The following is a 20,834-nucleotide window of genomic DNA, read 5'->3' on the forward strand; positions in this document are numbered from 1 at the left end:
ATTTGCGAAGTTAATTATGTTTTATTGATTTTATATTCATCAATATTTTAAATATACGACAGAAATAAATAGGTTAAAGCTAAATTATGCGATTGTTTATCCGTAACTTTAAATTTGGACTATTGATTGCAGTCAGAGAAAAAAAAAACATTTGTAGTGTTGCAAGTAAAGAAAAATAAATTATAACAAGTATTATTTCTTAATTCTAGTTAATTACAATGTAATTAACTTTTATTTACTCACTTTGGCATATATTATCTCAACATGTTTTATTTTATATCAGTAATAAAATTTATTTGTTCATCATGTTATGTGGCACTGCCACATAATGTGGCAGCATCACATTTTTTTTGCAATGGCAACAAAATCAAACAATTTTTCTTTCATTTCTCCGACGGTCGACGAGGCATTCGTTCGATCGTTTGGTCACGTCATCTTTTTTATCCTGTAATGACTGATTTTTGCGTCCCACATGCTTAGGGGTAATCGAATTAAGAAGAAATCCAAGAATCCCCGCACTAGAAGAAAAGTTCGAGTGACCGCGGACGTAAATGTGAACTAGAAAGTGTGTGAACGGAGTCGCGAGGTGTCTCGTCCGTCCGGTTCGATCTGGATTTTAGCAGTTTGAACCGCGAGTCGGGCTCCCTTTTCCCCGTTAATCATTAATTTTAAAGTTTGGTGGTGTATTTAAAGACTTATTTATTTATTATTGTCCGTTATTCGGAGTGTTTTAGTGGTGTAATCGTTTTATAAGTCGCGTATCAAGATGTCTGAAGAGTCGTCCGCCGATCGTAATGTCGAAATATGGAAGATCAAGAAGCTCATAAAGAGCTTGGAGATGGCCAGGGGGTGAGTTTTTCGGGGGTTATTGTCTATTTTTAACGTTTATTGGTGGTTTTTTTGGCTGCATGGACGGTGGGATTTGCCAGCGAGGCTGCGTCACTTGTCAGTGACATGCGCACCTCAGTCTGCATGCGCAAAGTAACCTCAACTCGCATAGCATCGTAAATAGAAGCACTATGCGCATTTATACATACTAGCATACGCACGCCGATCGATTCTCGTCACCTGAGTGACGAGTGCAAACAAACATCCCAATATGATGCTGATATGAGTAATTTACATGAGAATGTTCAGTCTTAGATGCCAATGAACTTTTATTGTTGAGTCATTCTTTGTTGTATTCTTGCATTGTCGCTCAAATGCAACAAGGTATCTATTAATTCAATTAGATTCTTATTAATATGAAATGCAGATCAATGCTAGGACTGAAATCTGTAATGATTTCTCTAAATTTGGTCATAAAATTATTGCAACTGCAGTCTCTTATTGCACAATGAATAGCAAAAACATTCAAGTTTAGTATTAAACAACAATGTATTTATTTATAAATGCAGATTTTATGAAATTGTGTATTTACATTTGAGAAGCTAGGTATAGTAAACCAATTGGAACCCTAGGCCACCGTAGAACTATGTCATAGTGACATTATAAATCAGATTGTAAGAAATCTCTTACTGCTTGTCTGTAGAGCGGTCTAGGGTTCCAATTGGTTGACTGTACATACATACTGTTCAATCAGCTGACTATGCATTTAATAAAATGTAGTAATTTCCTAATAACAAAGTGAACTAATTACAATCCGTTTCTGTAAATTTATTTGTTACAGTTCAAAGTGCTTAAAATATAATACACAAATGAGCTGATTTGGCATTAAATTTCTTGTAAATTGTTACTGTGACCAATTCCTAAGTAGACCAGAAATTATTGATTGTATAAACACTAAAATGACCTCCATATAGATCAGGGACTGCATCAAAGTTCTGTTATTAATAATGGAAAATTGCTCTATTTGACAATTCCATTTTTTTTTATTGGGAACTAGGTATTGCTTCTGAAACCTTTCACCTTTTTTGTATCCTTTTTGTTCGATGTTATTGCTGGGACTGTACTACAAAAAATAAACATGCTATAAACATACTAAAAGATTTCCTTTGGTAGGATTGGTCCTTAGGGCCGAAGGATGGATTTTCGAAGTGGGGCCACCGTGATTTTTGATGTTAGTTTTTGAGGTTTTGGTAGCTTCTGCTCTGGAGGAAAATAGGGTCTCAATTATATAGAGGTATTCATTATGCTACTATTCCAAGTTTGGTACCATATTTGTATGACTTAAGGATGTCAAACACATTATAGGACTCATATGTGGACGAGGAAGATGTTAAACTACGTAAAATAAAAAAAATAAGTAAAGATTACAGTACCTATTTATTAAAAAAAATCTAAGACAAAAAAATCCAAAAAATTGGCACGATGGTTCCTAGGATCCTAGCCCTCGTCTTCCAATACCTCTAAATCCTATTCTATATCATCTTCGATGAGTGCTTACAGTCCATTACACTGTAACAAAAAATAAAACAATGATTATCCAAAAAGTTGAAACAAACCAGCAAGAAAACTAAAAGCGAGAATTATTCAAACACTAATATACCTAGAATTATCGCAGTTGCCATTACAGGTCTTGGATAGGAGTGTGCACGGCATTCTTTTTCGTCTACAAGAACAACGGCCTCTACATCTGTTCTTACATCCACATTTTACCAACTCTCGCGCCGTATTCCAGATAATGTGCTGGGTTGTCCATATGAGAGCTGGTAAAATGTGGATGTAAGAACAGCTGTAGAGGCCGTTGTTCTTGTAGACGAGAAGGAATGCCATGCACACTCCTATGCAAGACCAGTAATGGCAACTGTGATAATTCTAGGTATATTAGTGTTTGAATAACTGTCACTTTTAGTTTGCTTGCTGGTTTGTTTAAATTTTTTTGGATAATCATTGTTTTATTTTTTTTTACAGTGTAATGGACCGCTAAGCATTCATCGAAAATGATATAGAATTGGATTTAGAGTTATTTGAAGACGAGGGCATGGATCCTAGGAACCATCGTGCCAGTTTTTCGGATTTTTTTGTGTTAGATTTTTTTAAATAAATAGGTACTGTAATCTTTACTTATTTTTTTATTTTACGAAGTTTAACATCTTGCTCGTGCACATATGGGTCCTATAATGTATTTGACATCCTTAAGTCATACAAATATGGTACCAACTTGGAATAGTAGCATAATGAATACCACTATATAGATTGAGACCCTATTTTCCTCCAGAGCAGAAGCTACCAAAACCTCAAAAAACTAACATCAAAAATCACGGTGGCCACACTTCGAAAATCCATTCTTGGGCCCTAAGGACCAATCCTACCAAAGGAAATCTTTGGTTCAGCAAAAGCCGTATTCTTCGTTTTTTTGCCTTGTACAACTGCAACTACTACGCAATGTCCATGCATTTCACTTTGCTGTTGTATATTACTACCTTGAAGTGACACAATGTATGTCCTAATACTTTATCACTACTATCATGAAGAATGTTTGCCTAATAGCGATTCCTCAACTTATTAGATAAAAATAATTTACAACAATTTATTGCAAAACCTTGAAAGTGCATCATAACTGTGACTAACAAAAAAGAAAAACTATTTCCTGTTAATGGAAAAAAAAAGTATGGAATATGGTTAGATATGAAAACCATATTTATACAGTTTCCAGTTTTCTTGTTACAATTTTTACTTTTCCCTCAAAATAGACTTGTTTTACGTAGTTTTTTTGATGTAAACACAGTACTGGATATAGGTGAATAGACTACAAACACGCATTTTTTGCTATAGTCCATTTACAAAAAAATTACTTTCTTTGTCATTACAAATGCCATGCAAAGTTATTCTGGTCTGACTCTATAACCAGTGCAATAATTTCCGAAAAGAGTGAAGGCATCATATTTTTCAGTCCTTCTAATTTACTATGATCAGACATATTCAAAAAAGAGTTACTCACATATTAAGTCGCATCAAATCCAGTTTTCGAGGATCTTTTTCCTTCTAATTTACTATGAGTCTCAGGTTAAAATTTTGAGGTTTTGATTAACAAATTTTAACAATATGAGTATTTGATAGCCAAAATAACTAATTTATGAACCCGCACCATTTTTGCAATCCGTGCAATGCTCTTACCAATTGAGCTACGGAAGCCACGCCGGACCTTTTGTACACACGTCTTGGGGTGACGTCTAGCGCCATCTACCGACAGACTATTACATCTTGTAACGCATCTTGTTGTTGCATTGCACGGATTGCAAAAATGGTGCGGGTTCAAGTCCCGCCGGAAGCGTAAATTTTTCCATTTTTTCCTTTAATATAAAAATGTTTAGAATCGTTAGCAGACGTTTCTGCTTAATAAAAATTAATTTAAAATAACTAATGTTCCTTTCTCATTCCAGCAATGGCACATCCATGATATCCCTCATAATCCCGCCCAAGGACCAGATCTCCCGCGTGTCCAAGATGTTGGCCGACGAGTTTGGCACCGCGTCCAACATCAAGTCGCGAGTCAACCGGCTGTCCGTGCTGGGCGCTATCACCTCTGTACAGCACAGGCTCAAGCTCTACACTAAAGGTACAGTCACCACTTCAATATTGAGTCAGTGCCTTAGGGTTTTCCTATAATATGACTTATTTAATTGAGCAGTTTTCTTTGTTTGCGACGTTGCTCTCTCTGTGTGGACTCGCCAAATCATGTTTCAATACAATTTTGTAGCTCACTTTATATTGTGGCCATTTGTGGCAATCCAAATTGCTAATTCAACTTTGTCAAACTACAAATTGAAATCTCTGCTACAAGTATAGTCTATGTCTCGTATCGAACAAAACAATATCTATTTGAATATAGTAGAAAAAATGAGGATATGTTTTGTTAAACAAGATCATTGCTTTGCGTAACTTCGATATTCTTTAAGGAAATATTTATAATACCTCTCATAACTTGATTAATATATGTTTTAAACTAAAATAGATATCATACATCAAAGAAAAATGCGATCTAAACCATTGATTGTGAACACTGACTGGTTCCAAAAAAAATATCAAAAATTCTGAATATATAAAAGAAGAAACTGACTGACTGACATATCAACGAACAGCTGAAACCGCTGGTCCTAGAGATTCCAAATTTAGCACGTAGGTTCCGTATGAGGCGTAGAGGAGCACTAAGAAAGGATTTTTCAGAATCGGCTACTTGACCTTTTTTTAAAGTTTGTCTTATATGATTAAGTACTGTCCAATTAAAATAAATAAAAATATAAATAAAAATAAATATTATAGGACATTCTTACACAGATTGACTGAGGCCCACAGTAAGCTCAAGAAGGCTTGTGTTGTGGGTACTGATATATATAATATATAAATACTTATATACATAGAAAACATCCATGACTCAGGAACAAATATCTGTGCTCATCACACAAATAAATGCCCTTACCGGGATTCGAACCAATTAACCGAAATAAAATAATATCATATTTTATTATGACTTAAACACAGCAAAAAATATTTTTAAAGTATACTTGTGTCGCTTAACTTCAAACCTGGGTAAATCCATTCTGCTTTAAGGTTGAATATATGAAAAATATAATATGATCTGAAAGATAATCAACCTTATAGCAGAATGGATTTACCCAGTTTTGAAGTTAAGCGTCAAACTTTTACGTAATCAGGCGAAAACAACACAGTCCTGTTAATCTATAGATTATCTGTGTAGCAGGTCATTCTATTCGAAAACAACATTTTCTGACTTATTAAGTATGAAGGCATAAAGATCAATATGTCAGCGATGGTTTTGACATGCAGTAAGGTTCGAATTCGATGACGTCACTACACCGCTGACAGCGTTTTCGGTGACTAAAATAAATAAAAAAATTACACAAATTTTTAATCGAAAATACGTAATCATCAATGTCATCATACGCTTTTAATACCCAAAATCTATAAAAATTGTTATTTTATGTCAAATACTACAGAAGACAATCATTTATTGGGCCAAATTCGATATGAGTCTAGTAGCCTATTCTCATCCTAAGGGGGTGAAATAGGGTCCAAAATTCAACGTTTGAATAAGATTAATTTTAGTACGCGGGCGAAGCCGCGGGAAAAAGCTAGTATTTAATAAATAACTTGATTTGTTCCCTTTTTGTTGAACAGTGCCTCCAAACGGCCTAGTGATCTACTGCGGCACCATAGTCACGGAAGAGGGCAAGGAGAAGAAAGTGAACATCGACTTCGAGCCGTTCAAGCCGATCAACACCTCGCTGTACCTGTGCGACAACAAGTTCCACACGGAGGCGCTCACGGCGCTGCTGGCCGACGACAACAAGTTCGGCTTCATCGTCATGGACGGCAACGGCGCGCTGTTCGGTACCCTCCAGGGCAACACTAGGGAGGTAAGCATTTTTTTAGTCTACCGATTGTTGACAAATTGATTGATCTTTAAAATTTAATTAATTATAATTCATATTATTTATATACCGACACCGACATGTAAATTTCATTTCATTTCATAGGAACAGTCTTTAAAAATGTAAACTAAACCACAGATTATTAATAAGTTAGTAACGAAACAGATCCTTCACTTGCCAAAACGACAAATAACTACGCTTTATTTACCTTTAAGTTACCTACTACGAAAAACTCTGAAGAATAGTAGGTACGTGCTACGCGACTATACAGGCGGGCGCGTGGCGCCTTTCGGCCACTTGTTACCTCGAGGCAACTGCTAGCGGGTAGGTACTGAACGCGCGAGCGAGTGACGTAGGCCTGACTAAACACAGAAGAAACGTGCCTGGTACTGCACTATTATATATTGCGTGCTGGTATGAGTGTGGAGCGTCTACACCACGTCTACAAGAACAGTACTGTTACTGATAAGAGCGAAATACGTATACAAGGATCGAGCTGCATGGCGCGGGCATATTCTTGAGTCGAGAAGTAATATAATTCTCGTACATAACGTACGTGCATCTCACACCGTACGTGCATCTAATCTAAAGCATATCATAATGTGTAGTCTTAGCCAAAAATAAACGCAAAAACGATGGGTTGTTATAAGTTGGACGTCTCTGTCTGTCTGTGTGTGTGTATGTCTGGTCTGTGGCATTGTAGCTCCTGTGCGGATGAACCGATTTAGATTTGTTTTTTTAGCTGAATTGGTCGGGAGTTTTCTTAGCCATGTTTGATGGAAATCAGAAAGAAAGAAAGAAAGAAAAAGACATTTATTCAGTACATCACTAGCAGTACAGCAGCAAATCAGTCCACTATGTCGGGGGTTTTTTCAAAATTTAAACTTTGGGGTTAGGTTATTAAAATCTCTCTATTGTTTTCCAGGTGCTTCACAAGTTCACAGTAGACCTGCCGAAGAAGCACGGTCGCGGTGGTCAGTCCGCGCTGCGTTTCGCGCGTCTGCGTATGGAGAAGCGACACAACTACGTGCGCAAGGTGGCCGAAGTGGCCACGCAGCTGTTCATCAGTGCGGACCGTCCCAACGTGGCTGGTCTCATCCTGGCCGGTTCCGCTGACTTCAAGACGGAGCTCAGCCAGTCTGACATGTTTGATCCTGTGAGTATGTTTCTATAGATGACATAACTATGTGCGCAAGGTGGCTAAGGTGGCCACTCAGCTATTCAAAAAGTATGAAAGAAGATAATTTGATTTGTTACATACTTCGATGCATACATGTTCTTTAAGTAACATGTTTACTAACAGTATTATTTGTCTTGTAGCGCCTGCAAGCCAAGATCATCAAGCTGGTGGACGTGTCCTACGGAGGAGAGAACGGTTTCAACCAGGCCATCGAGCTGGCGGCCGAGTCTCTGCAGAACGTCAAGTTCATCCAGGAGAAGAAACTCATTGGCAGATACTTCGATGAGATCTCACAGGTATGTCCTATACCTATATTAGTATAAAGCCTCCGCCACACATAAAGCGTTTTGATAGCGTAGCGTTAGCGGAGCATCAGCGGAGCGCAATGATAGCGGTGCGCCGGCGGAACGCTGGCGTTCCACTCGCAATCCGCGCTCGTTAGTTCTCGCCGGCGCCCGCTGGGCGCAACGCCAGCGTTCGCCCAGCGCACCGCTATCATTGCGCTCCGCTACTGCTCTGCCTGCGCTATAAAAACGCGCATGTGTGGCCGAGGTTCAAGCCTGTGGATTCAACGATTTCATCCAGGCCATAGAGCTTTAGTGAGCACAGGTTGCATTGCAGAAATTAAAAAAAAAAAAAACTTTGGAAATATCTAGTTATAGTAAAATCTTATACCTTTGAAAGAGCAAGATTTATATCATATTTATTTATTTACGTTCACCCTCGATCTTGGAAACCGCTCTAACGATTTCGCTGAAAATTTTTATGATAGTATAATAAAAGTAGCAAACAAGAACACATAACAAAAATGTGTGTTATTTCGGATATAAACGTCGGCAGATATTGGCTAGTATATTTAACTTTCATAGTTAGTAATATTAAAATTATATCAACCATATTATTTGTGCTGCACGGGAAGCATGGTCGCGCGATAGACGATAACATAGCAGGCTGATATTTTATCGTCTATCGCGCGACCATGCTTCCCGTGCTGTTCTCGAGCAAAAGGTATAGGCAAGGTATAGGTGAAAAACTTAAGAAAGTCACCAGTTGTATGTGTGAGTGACGTGTTCGAATAGGCGTTTGTTTTGTTTGTGTTACTAATTTTAAATATGTGTTCTCTATTCGAACTTTCGAACACGTCCCTCACACATACAACAGGTGACTTTCTTAAGTTTTTCACCATCAGATTGCCATTTCATAAGGACGTTTTAACAGGATATTCTTATAAAGATACGAGCAAAATTCGTCCTTTTGGTAATCAACAATGACGAATGCAAGACGGTGTATTCTGTATGACCTAGTTATACCTCTTCATATTTAAAAGAATAGGCTAATTTCTTTTACTTAAGAATGTTACAGTCTTTTATGGAAAAGTGCAAACAGTGACGTTGAGGAGTTGACAACCGACCAAATTTAGCCGGTACAGTTTATTTTCGTCGCCAAACTTCCTCGTTGCAGATTGATTGATGGCGCGATAGCAATTTGTGCCGCAGTCAAGGTTGCTCGCTGTCGGTGATGTAAGAGGAAATATTTGGACGTATTTGGAGCGTCACACTAAATTGAACACTAGGGTCGTAAGCTTCTCATTCACACTTACGTATTTATGTCATATCATATCGTCACTACTTTTAAAAAAACTTGTATCTTCGTCTGTCAATGAAAAGAAAATTGTAGTAAGTATGTATGGAATGCATATAGACTTACTGCGTTTTAACTTTGAGGAACAGCGTGAGATACGAGGTTTTTTAAATGTAGTGACGATATACCGCATATGCGGTGAGATTAATTTACTTGGTCACTACAGGATCTATCAAATTATATACGAACTAGCTTTTGCCCGGGGCTTCGCTCGCGTTAGAAAGAGACAAAAAGTAGCCTATGTCACTCTCCATCCCTTCAACTATCTCCACTTAAAAAATCACGACAATTCGTCGCTCTGTTTTGCCGTGAAAGGCGGACAAACAAACAGACACACACACTTTCCCATTTATAATAGAATAACTCCGCATTATATATGTCTTTGGTCGGGATATACCTATTATAAATTCATTACATTATACGCGATATAATCCGTGTTCATAGTTTTATTTCTTGTGTAAAAATGTCGTGGAATATTTGTTTATTTATATATGACGGTGACGTCGGTTTCAGGACACGGGCAAGTACTGCTTCGGCGTGGACGACACGCTGCGCGCGCTTGAGCTGGGCGCTGTCGAGACGCTCATCTGCTGGGAGAACCTCGACATACAGAGGTCAGTTCAACAAACAACTTTTTGTCCAACTGCTGTCCAAAAACTCCTTAAATAAAATAAAATAAAATAGTACATTACGATACAAGTGCGTAAGTTCGAAACGAGTGGCGATAAATTAAAACACGACCGAAGGGAGTGTTTTAAATCGACAAGAGTTACGAATTTCCTTTTCGCACGTGTGCACAGAACACAAGAAGACATTACACATGTACATGCAACATGTACACAGTAATAAAATCCTCTTTGTAATATTTCCAGATACGTTCTGAAGTCGCACGCCACCAACCAGGAGACCATCCTGCACCTCACGCCTGAACAGGAGAAGGACAAGTCACACTTCACCGACAAAGAGGTTACATGCTACCTATTACTACTCCTAACCTCCTAAGTCCCAAGCGACTTGTAAAAGAACAAAATGGCGTTTGTTTTTGAATCCTGGGTTTAACTGCGAAGAAGATGTCATAGACTGAAAGTTCTTTCAAAATCTCTAAAGCGTTATAGTCACTGTGTCCTGAACTTTAAAATACAATGTACATTCGTGCGTAATGACATCTGTTGCTATCGAAACATCAGGACTTAACAGTGTTGACATTTTAGCCTTTTAAAAGCTCTCTTGGTCTTTATAACAAGTTTTTCTGATGTGGTAAATACTAAACTGTTATTACTGATCGGTTCACGAATGTAATAAACAAAACTTGGATCGTATGAGTGAAATTCGCTGACTGGACAGTCAGCAACACACCTATGAATACAGCCAGTGGCAAAAACATGTATACACGACCTCATTCATCGAATAAAGTCCTGCATTCATATTTTTGGCACTTCGGCTGTATTCGTATGTGTTGCTGACGGTACAGTCGCCGTCAATAAAATCGTACAAAAAGTAGGCTGCATCAATATCTGACACGATCTAAAGGCTCTAGAAATAATATTGCGAATAAGATCACGTCTACAAAAAGCTACAACCACAGTATAATAAAGTGTACTATCGTACAGTATGGCCACTCCCGCACCCCACTGAAAGTGCCGCTCACTCCGTCTCGGTTACCCCACAGTTACCGCCTGTCAAAAACGCGAACAGTTGACCTGTCATATTCCACTCATACAGGCATAATACGCGTTCACCTACACGAGCTTAGACTGTGTGCTAGGAACGCGCCTCGTTCATATATTGCAGAGTTGCACCGAATATTCAGTTACTAATAGTAACTGAATATTCGGTGCAACTCTAAAATATATGAACGAGGCGCGTTTCGCGTTAGAGATGCAATCAATAGTTGTTTGGCCGGATACCGCATACCGAATATTCGTCCCAACCATCGACCGAATATTCGGTATCCGGCCGCAGAATATTCGGACAGCAGAATTTTACCTACAATTTAAGCAGGGAGAGGGCGCGCCGTGCAGGTTTTGACTTCGCTCGGAGTCCGCTTTTGTTAATTTTTTTTAATAATAAAGGGCTATTATAGCGGTATAATATTATAACCGTAAATGTTTTTTTTACATTTAATATGTTTACCAAAAAAAAATCAATCAAAAATAGCACATCCGTTAAAGAGCCGGATAGTAAGTACGTTACTATCCGGTATCCGGCCGAATATTAAAATAAGCGCTGTATAGGCCGGATACCGAATAGTAAGTCTTACTATTCGGTATCCGGCCTATTCAGCGCTTATATTGATGTTTTTGTATATATTTGATCGCGAATGTCCGAGGTGTGCTAACACAACATCGTGTTGCAGAGCGGAGTGGAGCTGGAGCTGGTGGAGTGCCAGCCGCTGCTGGAGTGGCTCGCCAACAACTACAAGTCCTTCGGCGCCACGCTCGAGATCATCACCGACAAGAGCCAGGAGGGCAGCCAGTTCGTGCGCGGCTTCGGAGGCATCGGCGGTCAGTACACCACTACTAACTTATTCATATTACAGCACGGAAAGCATGGTCGCGCGATAGACGATAAAATAGCAGGCCGTCCCTATCGCACTTACAAATAGTGTAAAATACAAACCTATTTTTTAATGATGCAGAAACGTCTGCGAGCCATACTACATAATTTTAAATTTAAGAAACAAGCCACACCTCTGGCAGGACTCGAACCTGTGGCCTTCTGTTCAAGCAGTACTGGAGGTGTAATTTTTCTTTAATTTAAAATTATTTTAGGACTGTCTAGCACAAATTGACTGAGTACCATGGTAAGCTCAAGAAAGCTTGGGTTGTGAGTAAAAACATCCATGAATCAGTAACAAATGTCTGCTCAGCCCACAAATATAATACTACTAGCTTTTGCCGGCGGCTTCGCTCGCGTTAGAAAGAGACAAAAAATTAAAATTTTGAAAAATCCCCCGACCGCGACATAGTGGACCGATTTTCATGAAACATGGCTAAGAACACTCCCGACTAACTCAGCTTTCAGACAAAAAAACTAAATCAAAATCGGTTCATCCGTTCGGGAGCTACGATGCCACAGACAGACACACACACAGACAGACAGACAGACGGACGGACAGACAGACAGACAGACACGTCAAACTTATAACACCCCTTCGTTTTTGCGTCGGGGGTTATAAAGTAGCCTATGTCACTCTCCATCCTTTCAACTATCTCCACTTAAAAAATCACGTCAATTCGTAGCTCCGTTTTGCCGTGAAAGACGGACAAACAAATAGACACACACTTTCCCATTTATAATATTAGTATGGATTACCGGGTTTCGATTAGTTGATATAAGTACTTATAAAGGAGGCATATTTCTCTTAGGGTCGGTTTTTCAATCGCCAGATTAATATATCTATCAGATAAAGTTATCACTATCCTTTTCATCACACGTATAAATGACAATGACAGCTAACATTTATCTGACAGATATTATTTATCTTGCGATTGAAAAACCTGCCCTTAAACTATCGCTATATTAACAGTAATTTGATAAATTTACAAATATGCTTACTAATCTACAGATGTATTGCGAAAAAACTTGCCTTCGTATTGTTACGGAAACGTACGAACGTGTCATGCTATTTCAGGCACTCTCAGTACAAGATGTACTGACATTGACTGAACTAGGAGGAGGTAGGGCATAGCGAATGATATTCCGCTTTGTGTGGTAGGGCACAGCACAGCGGATATCGTCTCGCTCGAATCTAGAGCAGAGCCCAACTGGGGTAGTACCTCCGCCTTACAGAAGACCGCAGCCAAATAGCACTAGACCCTACTCATAGTGTTGTGTTCCTGCCGGTGAGTAAGGCTGCCAGAGCTCAACTAGGGTGCGGTGTGCTGGTGACGGGAGGACTTACGGAACTAACTTGTTCCGTCTATTGTCCTTTGAGTCGTCGGCAACCCGAACCCTCCTTAGAACTTGTACATTCCTTTTTGCTGTGTACTTAACACAGCAAAAGGGAGTGTACAAGTTTCTAATAGGGTGGCAACGCGTTTGTGACACTGTTTGAGTTGCAGGCGTCCATAGGTTACGGTGACCGCTTTACATCAGGCGGGCCGTATGCTTGTTTGCCACCGACGTAGTATTTAAAAAAAAAAACTAGCATGACCAAAAAATACGAAGGAAACCCATTTCGCACTACATCTGTACCCCTTCTTGTACAGTCGACTTCACAATAATCTTCACAAACCAACTTTTAAAACTACAATACATATACACTTGCCCTAATGATGCTTTCAAGTTGTGAGAAATGCAAGATATTTGTGATCTCGACAGTACCAACTTGTACATATTATTGTTGTAAAGTTATGAATATTGTGCTATATTATATGCTTATGTCTAACCTGATCTGCTGCAAATACTAATCTATATGTTTTCTCTCTTTTCCTGCTGCTTGGATAACAACGCTGGACTTCTGATAAAACAAACAAAACAATAAATACATATCTGGTAAAAAATATAACAAAATTTGATTGCATAAACAAACTTAATTCTCAAAAAAAACGAAAAAAAAACTACACTAAAATGGCCTTAATCTTAACCATTTTTTTTTTATAAATACCAATGTTAAATATAAAACTTACTTTACATCAAAACATGGTGAAAACAGGCATACTTCGATACAAAGTTGATTTCCAGTCTCTTCAGTTGGATGAACCGCTGGACGATGTCGACCTCGACGACTATTAAACGACCGTAGATTTTCAGAAAACGACCAACTCTACTTTTTAAAAAAAAATTACTAACTCCACTACTGAATCACTTTAAAAAAAAAAGTTGGTCGCGTTCTATAAACTATGGTACGGTAGAATCTCAAAACGTTGGTGCACTTAGTACCCTGTCGTTCTACACTCGGAGCATTAAACGTTAAATGCACTGCAGTGTATCAGTTACTGAGACAGCACTATAGTGATCAATGTTTTGAGGACTTATATGGAGCGATTTACATTAACATACAATCTATTTTTTTTTTGCAATTTTAGTGCATCAATTTTTATCCTACAGACTTTGATCTTTGTCTCCGTTGCTATCGAGTACGGCGCGTCGTTTTAACACGTTCAAACGAGCAAGACATTTAAAAAACATCTATATTATCAAGCGCCTCGAAGGGGTTAAATGAAAACGCAAAAGATTTATATAAGGTCTTGTTTTTATTTCGTAATATTAGTCAATGTGAATCGCTCCAAATGTGTGTGGGACGAAATGACGTTTTTAGAATCACTAACGAAATATGCTTGCAGTATAAATACCCTTAGTTTTAACCACCACTTGGATTATATGTTCTGTATCACAGTACCTTACTGAAGACTTTACTGGACGTAACGATCAAGAATAGAAGAGAAACGTTTTAACGTGTTGTTATCATCCTGCGCTTATCAAGATTTTAAAGTGTATGAAACTAAATAAATAAATAAATATTGGGGGACACCTTACACAGATCAACCTAGCCCCAAGCTAAGCAAAGCTTGTACTATGGGTGCTAGGCGATGATATACATACTTATATACATAGAAAACATCCATGACTCAGGAACATATCTGTGTTCATCACACAAATTAATGCCCTTACCGGGATACGAACCCGGGACCGCGGCTTATCAGGCAGGATCACTACCAACTACGCCAGACCAGTCGCCATAATTCCGAAAACTAGTAACTTCCTCCCTTACAATTTCATCACAAAGTTTTTAATACAATACTTTGAGTTATTTTGCCTTGGACTGATCGAAGGTCTTTAATATCAAATATGACTTCAACACATATATTTCCTAGTGGTGGTCACCTCTGATCTTAATCTACATCTGCAAGCGATGCGACACGATTGTCAGACATGTTGAATTGGACATTATGTTCAAAACCCAACGTGAAATCGTGTTGAAGTCCATTGATAATTGTAGGTTAGGATCGGGACATATTCCGACGCTTTGCAGCCCACCCCAAGCTTGATACAATCTCGGTATTATATATTGTTTTGCCGTCCCTTCGCCTGTACTAGACCTTAGACCACCCAGCGGGAGTGTCCCACGTCACTTAAAAATAAAGATACACGTACCATTCCATCACGGAAATCCTACTCTACGTTAGAAGTGTTAGAACGCCCAAATATAAGATTTCGCGAACAAGTTTTGGGGTTTCGCGTACGATGGATTCTAAATTCAAAATCATAACATTCATAAGGAGGTCACATATCAAATTGTCTAACAAAATGCACTTTAGCAATTTTTACTGGAAGAAATCCCTCTAAGGGATAAGTTTGCCTTTGTACTTCGCATCTCAATGTATGTTATTTTTAATGTGTTTTTTTACAATAAAGAGTTACAACTACTACTTTTAGACAACGACTATGACTGCGTAGTTTTGTATCAATATTATCTGCCTGATAATAAGACCATTTCTATTACTTTTACTTGATTTTGAATTATTTTCAAAGTACCGTGTTGTGTGAACACTTTCCGCTGGCGTGACACTAACGTATTTAAATATAAACGTATGTATGACCTTTGTTTGAAACCATGCAATGCCTTCAGCATTAAAAGCAATAGTAACATAGGCGCGTTATATACATTATTACATAATAATAAACGAAACACCAATTGTCTGCCCAGTTTTGAATAATACTCATAAAATTGGGTTTATTTAACACATTCATTGACAGACAAAAAATGGCGCACTATGGCAGAAACAGGTCGCTATCTATAACCACCCCCTTTTGTGACGACTACCCGCACCCGCCCAGCGGGTTCTACAGCATCTGACCAAAAGCGGGTTCTTGGTTACTAAGGCGTCAACAGTATCATAGTAAATCTTTTTACGCGGTTTTAGTATTAAAAATAAGCTTGATATTGATATTTTCATTTCACGAATTTCATGCTAAAATCGTATCTAATCTCTTTATTTACATGAACATATGTACATAATTATATAAGAAACTGAGACTAAACTTAAAAGCTAGCTAATGTCTAAAATAGGCCCTTGAGGCATTGTACCAAGGATACTGGCGACATTTCCTCGCTGTATCGCAATGCTGATACGTTGTGCGAGGAAGTCGCCAGCTCTTCGGTCACCAGTTACCTTAACCAGACGCTTCGCGATTTCTGTGAACAATTTGTTCGCGCTGGGACCCCATGGACCTAGATATGCTAAAATCTATAAAGTTGTGATTTTTTCGCTTTAGAGATTCACGCACATAATACCTACAATTGTTTATATCACTCTGGGCAGACATACACATATTAACCTACGAATATAGACGCCTGAAAGGCATACACTGTACGACCAGTTAAGAATGAGATGGCTTATAAAATATATTTTGTATTAAGTACTATAGTTTATCCAGAGTTATCCCATTAGATAACTCCTATATATAACTATAATTTTATCCACAGTTTGGTATGTTCTAGTCATAGGTTTAGGTTTTAAACGGTTTTAATTTTAGACCCGCTAAGTTATAATTTTAAAGAATAATGATAATTTTTAGAATGTACTCGTGAGGTCTAAGAAGAAATTGTAAAATGGTTTGACAAAATTGTATGCTTTTCTGGTAATAAAAACATTTGCAACGGCAATTCGTTTAAATATGTATTGAAACTCTTAGTTCCCTATATTTTATAATGTAAGAACAAATGTTTTGAAAAACCAATAATATCTACCTACAAAAGAAATCATAATTCGAAAAAAAATACACAACGATAAAAAAAAGAAAACAATAAATGGTCGCCAACCCAAATTCGCAAATCCTGTTTTGAATTTCTGTTACGTAAGTAAAATTGTTGTGTGTATTTACAATAAAGAGTTACAACTACTACTTTTAGACAACGACTATGACTGCGTAGTTTTGTATCAATATTATCTGCCTGATAATAAGACCATTTCTATTACTTTTACTTGATTTTGAATTATTTTCAAAGTACCGTGTTGTGTGAACACTTTCCGCTGGCGTGACACTAACGTATTTAAATATAAACGTATGTATGACCTTTGTTTGAAACCATGCAATGCCTTCAGCATTAAAAGCAATAGTAACATAGGCGCGTTATATACATTATTACATAATAATAAACGAAACACCAATTGTCTGCCCAGTTTTGAATAATACTCATAAAATTGGGTTTATTTAACACATTCATTGACAGACAAAAAATGGCGCACTATGGCAGAAACAGGTCGCTATCTATAACCACCCCCTTTTGTGACGACTACCCGCACCCGCCCAGCGGGTTCTACAGCATCTGACCAAAAGCGGGTTCTTGGTTACTAAGGCGTCAACAGTATCATAGTAAATCTTTTTACGCGGTTTTAGTATTAAAAATAAGCTTGATATTGATATTTTCATTTCACGAATTTCATGCTAAAATCGTATCTAATCTCTTTATTTACATGAACATATGTACATAATTATATAAGAAACTGAGACTAAACTTAAAAGCTAGCTAATGTCTAAAATAGGCCCTTGAGGCATTGTACCAAGGATACTGGCGACATTTCCTCGCTGTATCGCAATGCTGATACGTTGTGCGAGGAAGTCGCCAGCTCTTCGGTCACCAGTTACCTTAACCAGACGATTTCTGTGAACAATTTGTTCGCGCTGGGACCCCATGGACCTAGATATGCTAATCTATAAAGTTGTGATTTTTTCGCTTTAGAGATTCACGCACATAATACCTACAATTGTTTATATCACTCTGGGCAGACATACACATATTAACCTACGAATATAGACGCCTGAAAGGCATACACTGTACGACCAGTTAAGAATGAGATGGCTTATAAAATATATTTTGTATTAAGTACTATAGTTTATCCAGAGTTATCCCATTAGATAACTCCTATATATAACTATAATTTTATCCACAGTTTGGTATGTTCTAGTCATAGGTTTAGGTTTTAAACGGTTTTAATTTTAGACCCGCTAAGTTATAATTTTAAAGAATAATGATAATTTTTAGAATGTACTCGTGAGGTCTAAGAAGAAATTGTAAAATGGTTTGACAAAATTGTATGCTTTTCTGGTAATAAAAACATTTGCAACGGCAATTCGTTTAAATATGTATTGAAACTCTTAGTTCCCTATATTTTATAATGTAAGAACAAATGTTTTGAAAAACCAATAATATCTACCTACAAAAGAAATCATAATTCGAAAAAAAATACACAACGATAAAAAAAAAGAAAACAATAAATGGTCGCCAACCCAAATTCGCAAATCCTGTTTTGAATTTCTGTTACGTAAGTAAAATTGTTGTGTGTAAATCAATATTAAAATCACACATTTTATATTACCAAAACATCAAAAAGTTAAATTCATTAATAAAAAAAAACAGTTGTTTGTGTTCACTTTAATTTGAAACCAAATCTATATCGCTATAATCTTTCATAATTTCCATGTGTTCACCTTATTTTTACATGCATACTAACTTGGAGAAAAGGTAATATTGAGTGTAGCCAATATTGTTTCATTTGCTTTTTATTTGTCTTGTTCTAGATGTTTTTTCTTTTCTTATTTTGGTCTAGAAAAGAGATCATTGCATGTTATAGCAGCTACTTGGTTACTATGTGTTTCCTAACACAGTAAAGTGTAAAAATATGGGCGTACAAACGTTGTTCAGTTTTGTATAGGTAATTAAGGGACTAATTCATTTTATTACGTAGTCACACTACTATGTACCATGTATATCTGAACTAGCTTTTGTCCGCGGCTTCGCTCGCGTTAGAAAGAGAAAAAAAGTAGCCTATGTCACTCACCATCCCTTCAACTCTTTGCACTTAAAAAATCACGTCAATTCGTCGCTCCGTTTTGCCGTGAAAGACGGACAAACAAACAGACGCACACACTTTCCCATTTATAATATTAGTATCTAAAATTATAAACTGAAATACATATCACACACGAAAGTGAATATGGAAGCTTTTTCTTCCATGTATGTTATAATATATTTAAGGTTATTTTTGTAGACCTATATTTTTACACATGACTACAGTAAACGGCGATAAGGAATGCACATCGGGTTTTGGAAAGAGATTAACATCACATTAGCAAGAAATAGACAACTCTCTACTAAAACCAAAAACCGATGTGCAATCATTATCGCCGGGTACTGTACTTTCTGCTAGTTAATAGTTATTTGTTATACAAAAGTGCAAAGTTGTATTTTAACGCCGAGTGTGGAATTGAAAAACAAGCAAGCAAAAAGATTCTATAGTTGAACCACGAGCGAAGCGAGTGGTTCGAGAATAGAATCCTGAACTTGCAAGTTTTTCAAACACGCGAGAAGTAAAATACATTTTGCACTCGTGTGTAACACAAAACTTTTCCCGTCACTATAGCGAGGAAAGTACAACGCTAAAAACGCGTTTATAACTGCTTCCAGTAGTTCCACAGATGGTAAAACATCTTCATCACTAGATTAACCCACTTTTATCAATTTTAAAGCAGAAAATTTGTCTCTATTCGAGGTCAAATTACTTTATCCACTAGTGGATAAAATGCGTTTTTAGCCGCTGGTATTAAAGGACAAAACACGTGTTTCCGAGCTAGTGAGGGGAAAATGATTTGAACTACATGTATTGAATATGTGGTACGGAAGTTTCTTGTATAACTAACGTCTGTTTCTCCCGCAGGCCTCCTCCGCTACAAGGTGGACTTCCAATCCATGCAGCTGGACGACGAGGAGATCGACAACATTTACGACATCGACGACTATTAGGCCGTCCGCACCCCCACCCCCCCACCATCTACTCGACTGACCATGTTCGCCTTACTCTAGCCCGGTTATACTCAACCTTGATTTAACCTCCTTATTCATTTCAAATTAAATACAATAAAAAGAAACCTACATTAAAACTAAACCCAAAACTCGTTCGTAAACAAAATAGATCGTGATCAGCAGCTGGCTTCGTCAAGTGGACATAAAACAAATTAGCTACAGGCTTTGTCAAACTTAAACACTAAATCACCTAGGGTCCCATAACACTGACCGCGTTACCCCGTTGTACAGCCAGGGAAATTTGTTGGACCCGGAACGAGGATCGCTACCCCTTTCTCTAAGCCGACGACCCAATTCCCACACAAACTCTGGCCTCCGCACCCCAAGGCCCTGCAGTCTCCACCGCAACTGGTTTAAAATCATACGTTAGTTCCTTATTGATTAGTTCCAAATTCAAAAACAATACAAACACTTCCGGGACTGGAAGATTTTAAGGCCACAACGTTTTTGCCATAGAATAAATTATAGTAGGACTTTCGATTGATACATAGAACATGGTGGATCGTCGGAAGCTCATCTGTACTGAAAAACGTCGTACGATACACGTGCAAAAAGGAAATATGTTTTAAAACACTCCCTTCGGTCGTGTTTTAATTTTTGCATTCTGCTGTTTAATGTATTAATTTGATAGGATATTATACAGTAAAGCCTGCACAAAGAGGGTACTTAATGAAGAATTCTTTTGGAGATACGAATAACCAATTCTACGGATATCTCGGCAGTTTGTGGTCCCGGCCGCCATCATGCTTTGTACTGGGCCTAAGGCCTCGTTTAAAGAAGCTAATCACTGTTTTGTATATCTATGTAATTCACTTGACATTGGCGAAGTGCTTTGGATGCAGAAAGCCATTATACGAATAAATTATAG

General features: G+C 37.7%; 1 protein-coding gene across 2 annotated transcripts; it reads left to right on the forward strand.

Moving 5' to 3' along the window:
• Positions 1 to 398: 398 nt before the first annotated feature.
• On the forward strand, positions 399 to 20,467 carry LOC125239860 (eukaryotic peptide chain release factor subunit 1). 2 transcript variants are annotated; one of them, XM_048147583.1, is made up of 9 exons: positions 399 to 849; positions 4,326 to 4,501; positions 6,082 to 6,320; positions 7,261 to 7,491; positions 7,656 to 7,811; positions 9,670 to 9,770; positions 10,029 to 10,122; positions 11,513 to 11,660; positions 19,821 to 20,467. In XM_048147583.1, the coding sequence occupies exons 1-9, from the start codon at positions 767 to 769 to the stop codon at positions 19,904 to 19,906; spliced, it is 1,314 nt and encodes a 437-aa protein (XP_048003540.1). In that variant the 5' UTR covers positions 399 to 766; the 3' UTR covers positions 19,907 to 20,467. The 2 variants fall into 2 exon arrangements, with proteins under 2 accessions (XP_048003540.1, XP_048003541.1); XM_048147584.1 differs by lacking the exon at positions 19,821 to 20,467 and adding an exon at positions 13,814 to 13,932.
• Positions 20,468 to 20,834: the final 367 nt, after the last annotated feature.

This window comes from Leguminivora glycinivorella, chromosome 26 (assembly GCF_023078275.1).
Source record: "Leguminivora glycinivorella isolate SPB_JAAS2020 chromosome 26, LegGlyc_1.1, whole genome shotgun sequence".
NCBI classification, from domain to species: domain Eukaryota; kingdom Metazoa; phylum Arthropoda; class Insecta; order Lepidoptera; family Tortricidae; genus Leguminivora; species Leguminivora glycinivorella.